This window comes from Budorcas taxicolor, chromosome 1 (genome assembly GCF_023091745.1).
Source record: "Budorcas taxicolor isolate Tak-1 chromosome 1, Takin1.1, whole genome shotgun sequence".
Lineage (NCBI taxonomy): Eukaryota > Metazoa > Chordata > Mammalia > Artiodactyla > Bovidae > Budorcas > Budorcas taxicolor.
This window is the reverse complement of record NC_068910.1, coordinates 107,268,452-107,275,526: the sequence shown is the minus strand read 5'-3', so window position 1 is coordinate 107,275,526 and position 7,075 is coordinate 107,268,452. Positions and strand designations below refer to the sequence as shown.

Sequence of the window (7,075 nt, the reverse complement as noted above, 5' to 3'; positions counted from 1 at the left end):
TCTCTTGTCTCTCTCTCTCTTACTATAAGGGGACAAATCCCATCATGAAAAGCCTTACCCTTATGACCTCAGTTAGTCAGTTCAGTCACTCGGTCGTGTCCAACTCTTTGCAACCTCATGAACTGCAGCACACCAGGCTTCCTTGTCCAGCACCAAATCCCGGAGCTTGCTCAAACTCATGTCCATTGAGTTGGTGATGCCATCAAACCATGTCATCCTCTGTCATCCCCTTCTCCTCCTGCCTTCAATCTTTCCCAGCATCAGGGTCTTTTCCAATGAGTCAGTTCTCCACATCAGGTGGCCAAAGTACTGGAGTTTCAGCTTCAGCATCAGTCCTACCAATGAATATTCAAGTCTGATTTCCTTTAGGATTGACTGGTTGGATCTCCTTGCATCTAAGGGACTCTCAAGAGTCTTCTCCAACACCACAGTTCAAAAGCATCAGCTTTTTGGTGCTCAGCTTTCTTTATAGTCCAACTCTCACATCCATACATGACTAATGGAAAACCATAGTTTGACTAGATGGACCTTTGTTGGCAAAGTAATGTCTCTGCTCTTTAATATGCTGTCTAGGATTGTCATAGCTTTTCTTTCAGGGAGCAAGCATCTTTTAATTTCATGGCTGCACTCACCACCTGCAGTGGTTTTGGAGCCCCCCACCAAAAATAAAATCCCTCACTGTTTCCACTATTTCCCCATCTATTTGCCATGAAGTGATGGGACTGGATGCCATGATCTTAGTTTTCTGAATGTTGAATTTTAAGCCAGCTTTTCCACTCTCCTCTTTCACTTTCATCAAGAGGCTCTTTAGTTCTTCACTTTCTGTCATAAGGATGGTGTCATCTGCATATCTGAGGTTATTGATATTTCTCCCAGTGATACTGAATCCAGCTTGTGCTTCATCCAGCCTGGCATTCTGCATGATGTACTCTGCATATAAGTTAAATAAGCAGGGTGACAATATATAGCCTTGAAGTACTTCTTTCCAAATTTGGAACCAGTCTGTTGTTCCGTGTCCAGTTCTAACTGTTGCTTCTTGATCTGCATATAGCTTTCTCAGGAGACAGGTCAGGTGGTCTGGTATTCCCGTATCTTTCAGAATTTTCCACAGTTTATTGTGATCCATATACAGTCAAAGGCTTCAGCATAGTCAATGAAACAGAAACATGTTTTTCTGGAATTCCCTTGCTTTTTCTATGATCCAAAAGATGTTGGTAATTTGATCTCTTATTCTGCTTTTTCTAAATCCAGATTGAACATCTGGAAGTTCATGGTTCGCATACTGTTCAAGCCCAGCTTGGAGAATTTTGAGTGTTACTTTCCTAGCATGTGAGATGAGTGCAATCATATGGTAGTTTGAATATTTTTTGGCGTTTCCTCTCTTTGGAATTGGAATAAAATGTGACCTTTTCCAGTCCTATGGCCACTACTGCATTTTCCAAATTTGCTGGCATATTGAGTGCAGCACTTTAACAGCATCATCATTTAGGATTTGAAGTAGCTTAACTGGAATTCCATTGCCTCCACTAGCTTTGTTCATAGTGATGCTTCCTAAGGCCCACTTGATTTCACATTCCAGGATGTCTGCTCTAGGTGAGTGATCAGACCATCATGGTTATCTGTGTCATGAAGATCTTTTTTGTATAGTTCTTCTGTGTGTTCTTGCCACCTCTCTTAATATCTTTTGCTCTGTTAAGTCCATACCATTTCTGTCCTTTATTGAGCCCATCTTTGCATGAAATGTTCCCTTGGTATCTCTAATTTTCTTGAAGAGATCTCTGGTCTTTCCCATTCTATTGTTTTCCTCTATTTCTTTGCATTGATCACTGAGAAGGCTTTCTTGTCTCTCCTTGCTATTCTTTGGAACTCTGTAATCAAATGGCTATATCTTTCCTTTTCTCCTTTCCCTTTAACTTTTCTTTTCTTAGCTCTTTGTAAGGCCTCCTCAGACAATCATTTTGCCTTTTTGCATTTCTTTTTCTTGGGAATGGTCTTGATCACTGTTTCCTGTACAATGTCATGAACCTTTGTCCATATTTTTTCAGGCACTCTGTCTATCAAATCTAATCCCTTGAGTCTGTTTCTCACTTCCACTGTATAATCATAAGGGATTTGACTTAGGTCATACCTGATTGGTCTCGTGGTTTTCCCTACTTCCTTCAATTAAAATCTGAATTTTGAAACAAGGAGTTCATGATCTGAGCCTCATGATCTTATGACCTCATCTGAGACTAATTACCTGCCAAACAGTCTACTCTAATACCATCATATTAAGGGGTTGGTGCTTCAACATACAAATTTGGGGGAAAACTGACATTCAGCCCCTACAGTAGTCTGCACTTGTGTGCTCATTGTGTGCTCAGGACTCTTTGTGACCCTGTGGACTGTTCCACCTGACTCCTCTGTTCGTGGAATTTTCCAGGTAGGAATACTGGAGGGGGTTGCCATTTCCTCCTCTAGGGGATCTCCCTCGCCCAGGGATCTAAGCCACATGTCTTGTGTCTCCTCTATTGGCAGGCAGATTCTTTACCACTGTGCTAATTGGCAGATTTCAAAGACTGAGACCATTTCCTTCCTATTCTGCCACTTGTTTCTTTCCCATGCCCATTTCAAATTAGGTCCTCAATTTAAACTGTTAGCTTTCTGACACAGTGAAGATTTTCAGACTACCCAATAGCTAGAAGGGGCCTTAGAAAGCATTATGGACAGTGAGAGGCAACTCACTCCTTTTTGGTCCTCATAGAAGCAGGCTGAGTTAAGACTTCAACAGTGAAAGTCAGGTCAAAATCCTTGAATCCTTTCTCATGTTTTCTTCATTGCTTTCCCATTGTGTTTATAGTTCTGTGTCAAGTGAAAGTTGAATACACAAGAAGTGAGCTCACTATGTCCTAAATAAAGTAGAATAGAAGACCTTTCGATGGTCAGCAACGTTCCTGGGATCTACCTCTGTTCACTCAAACACTACATGCTTACTATGTGGAGTTATATGTAATATGAGTCTCCAGACTATATGATTGATTACGGTCAAAGGCCTATATTTGAGTTCTTTTCAGAGGTACAGCACAATTTTAGTGCTTAATATATGTTTAGTAAATACACTTATAAAACCACAATGAAGACTATGCAAGCATGTAAAATATTTTCATTTCTCCTTATTTTTGTATGATATGAATACTTGATTAAAATTTCCTGTGTGTTTAAATAATATATATAAATATTTAAAATCACTTATTAGATACTAAAACCTTAAGTGATTAAAATAATAGAACAGTTATGAATGCAAAAAACTTAAAACATTAAACACAATTAAACATTTAATCTACATAATTTTATGCTGTTTTCATATAAGAGAGCACATATTAGTATTAAATCTAAATGTTTCTTTTTAACATTTTTAGCAGTGAATATATGACTTTTTTATTTCTCAGGCTGTAGATAATGGGATTTAGGAAAGGAATTATGACAGTGTAAAACAGAGAGTCCATCATATCCTGATCATCTGCTTGTGTGGATCCAGGGCGCACATACATAAAAAGAAGAGGGCCATAGTATAAAGAGACAGATAGAAGGTGGGCCCCACAGGTGGAGAAGGCCTTCCTTATGCCTTGCACAGACTTCTTTTTTAAAATTGTGAAGAGAACTAGTGTATAAGAGATAAGAACAATAAGAATGGTGAACACCTGTATTGAACCAGAGAAAATAAATATCATCAGAACATTAATAGAAGGGTCAGTGCAAGAAATTTTAAACAAGGGCATGATGTCACAATAAAAGTGATGTATTATGTTGTTGTTACAAAAGGTTAATCTGAATAAAAAGCCTGTATGAATTAAGGCATGAAAAACGCCACCAACAAATGATGAAACTAACATTCCCAAGCATTGTCTATGAGTCATAATCGCTGGATAAAGTAGTGGGTTGCATATGGCTAGATAACGATCATACGACATCATTGCCAGCAGAAAACATTCCGTAGTTGCACTGACTGCAAACGAAAAAAATTGCACCATGCATTCAGAGAGAGATATCCTCTTATTCTGGGTAATAATGTTGACCAGCATTTTGGGAGTCACTGTGGAGGATAACCAAATATCCACTAAGGCCAAATTCCCCAGGAATAAGTACATGGGAATTTGAAGATGAGGGTCGTTCCAGATGAGAGCAATCAGACAAAGGTTTCCCATGATAGTGATGAGGTATATCATCAAGAACAGCAGGAACAGGGGGACTTGCCATACTGGTTCATATGTAAGTCCTGTGAGGACAAACTCTGTCAGCTCTGTTGCATTTTTTGTTTCCATATCCTTAATAGATGGTCTCTGAAATACAGTGCAGTAGATGGAAAAAGGACAGTCACCAGTCATTAAAAAGAAAATTTCAGGAAGATAATAGAAATACAAACATACACTTTATTTTATTTACTCTTACTGAAATACATGAAAAGTATTTGGTGGAAATTATTGTGCTGGGAAAAAACCAACTATTATGTTGGCCAAAAATTTTGCTCAGTTTTTCTGTATGGTCTTACAGAAAAACCCAAAACAAACTTTTTGACCAACCATCTAGTGTATCTCAAAATGTATATGAGAGTGAACAGACGTAGAATAGAGGAAAGGCATTCTGAACATGAGCAAATTTATGAGAAAACTGCTGCTGCTGCTGCTAAGTTACTTCAGTCATGTCCGACTCTGTGAACCCCAGAGACGGTAGCCCACCAGGCTCCCCCGTCCCTGGGATTCCCCAGGCAAGAACACTGGAGTGGGTTACCATTTCCTTCTCCAATGCATGAAAGTGAAAAGTGAAAGTGAAGTCGCTCAGTCGTGTCTGAATCTTAGCGACCTCATGGACTGTAGCCTACCAGGCTCCTCCGTCCATGGGATTTTCCAGGCAAGAGTACTGGAGTGGGGTGCCAGTGCCTTCTCCGATGCACATCATAAGAGTCAGACATGACAGCAACTTTCACTAGCCGACTCTTCATATCTCATGTGTCACCAAGTCCCAGTAACTCTACATTGTAATTTATTTTGATCGGTTTCTTTGCCTTCTCAAAAACTCCCAATGTCATATCACATATGAACTAAAAACTTCAGATACATTTAAATCACTTGGGGAGCACTTATAAAATAAGTGATTTAAATCTATTTCAAGTTTTTAGTTCATGTGTGATATGACCTTGGGAGTTTTTGAGAAGGCAAAGAAACCGATCAAAATAAATTACAATGTAGAGTTACTGGGACTTGGTGACACATGAGATATGAAGAGTGGGCTAGTGAAGTTGCTCAGTCTTGTCTGACTCTTTGCCACCCTATGGACTATATGGTCCATGGAATTCTCCAGGCCAGAATACTGGAGTGGGTAGCCTTTCCCTTCTCCAGGGGGATCTTCCCAATCCAGGAATCGAACCAGGGTCTCCAGCATTGCAGCAGATTCTTTACCAGCTGAACCACAAGGGAAGCCCAAGAATACTGGAGTGGGTAGCCTATCCCTTCTCCAGCAGATCTTCCTGACCCAGAAATCAAACCAGGGTCTCCTGCATTGCAGGCAGATTCTTTACCAACTGAGCTATCAGGAAAGCAGAAAGAGTGGGTTAGTAAAGATTAAAGTCACTTGGTATCTTACTAGGTGATCATGGAAAATTAAGGAAACTTCAGATGCAGAGGCCAATGTTTGCAAGAAACTTCTGAATATCAAAGTGACATAAATTTAGCAATAATAATCTATCAGAGCTTAAAAGAAATAATGACTCACGAGACATTGAGGTGGCTGAAAGCATAGTATGTATGGCCATCCAGAAGCGAGTGGACAGTGTGGGTAAGGTAAAAGAAAATACATGTGGATGTGTTATATTAAATTAAAATAGATACCCATCATGTATTAGTTAATAATATTTGATTCTCTTTTCTGCCACATGACTCTTGGTGTTAGACAAAAATAAGCATTTACTCTAGAAGTCAAATTTCTAAAAACCGACCTTCTCTTCCCCCTGAACCTAGAGTGAGGGGACCAGATCTAACATTAGCCACTCAAACTCATCTACACTGAATTTGGATATGAAGGGGGGAGAAAGAGGTCCAGTGTTGAGAAAAGAGATTTTCCAAGTCAACGAAGTTGCAATATCATGTTGCCAAAATGCATCCTGCACCCACAACAATAGCATTTTCATTGTGAGCTTCAAATTCAGTATTCAAATTCAAATTCAAATCAGCAGCAATGGCAACAGGTCTCACTGAGCTACAGCTGCAATATGATTTTGGTGGTTAACTGTTCAACTGCTTTTTTTGTGTGTTCCTGCCCATTTGTCCAGTGGATTTATGTAACTTTCCTAGCACTTACTTGTTAGAGCCAATTTCCATTGAATTAACTCATTTCATGTTGCAACCAGGAACACTGGCTCACACAAGGAGGGAAAAGAAAAGACCAGCAAAGGCTACTGAACAGTGACCAGAGAAGCACGAGGGAATTAGAAAGGTTGTTTTATGAACCTAAAGAGTGGAAAGCACAAAAAAGACAAAGGAAAGTACAATTTATTTGGTAAGAAAAAGAGTGAACTGAAATCACTGAGTAGGATTTAAGAGATTAGTAATGGCTTTAATGAGATGAGTTCATTTGTGACAGAACAGATGTCAGATACTAATGAGTAATGACTGGGACGCAAGTGGCTTAGCAGTGAGGAGAATGAAGAAGAGTATCTGAGATGTGGAGACAGATGCAAATTATTTTTTGTCTTGAGAAACAATGTCATTAAATTTTCGAAAGAAAGAGAAGCATGCATTGAGAAGAAAGAGGATAAAGGAATAGAATGGGAAATTTGGAGGGGGAGGTGAAAAGGAAACAAGAAGCAGAAAGAGGAGAAGGGATATAGATGGATAAGTGTAGGACAGACAAAGCATTGAAGAGGGAATGAGGAAGTATCAGAGAAAAGCTTAGATGAAATAAGGAAAGGCTAGAGGTATGGCTTAAATATTTGTCTTAAATTTGATTTTTGTTAAAAGCTATCAGTAATATAAATCATTTTTCTTTTATTCAAAACCCTGTTTATTTCTTATGGAATTTGTATATGAAACAGAGACTTTCA

The 7,075-nt window shown here is 39.1% G+C and overlaps 1 protein-coding gene across 1 annotated transcript; it reads right to left on the bottom strand.

Moving 5' to 3' along the window:
- Positions 1-3,371: 3,371 nt before the first annotated feature.
- On the bottom strand, positions 3,372-4,322 carry LOC128056666 (olfactory receptor 5H2-like). The gene has a single exon (XM_052649483.1). It carries the CDS (start codon positions 4,299-4,301, stop codon positions 3,372-3,374), a length of 930 nt encoding a protein of 309 aa, XP_052505443.1. The 5' UTR covers positions 4,302-4,322.
- Between the last annotated feature and the right edge of the window lie 2,753 nt (positions 4,323-7,075).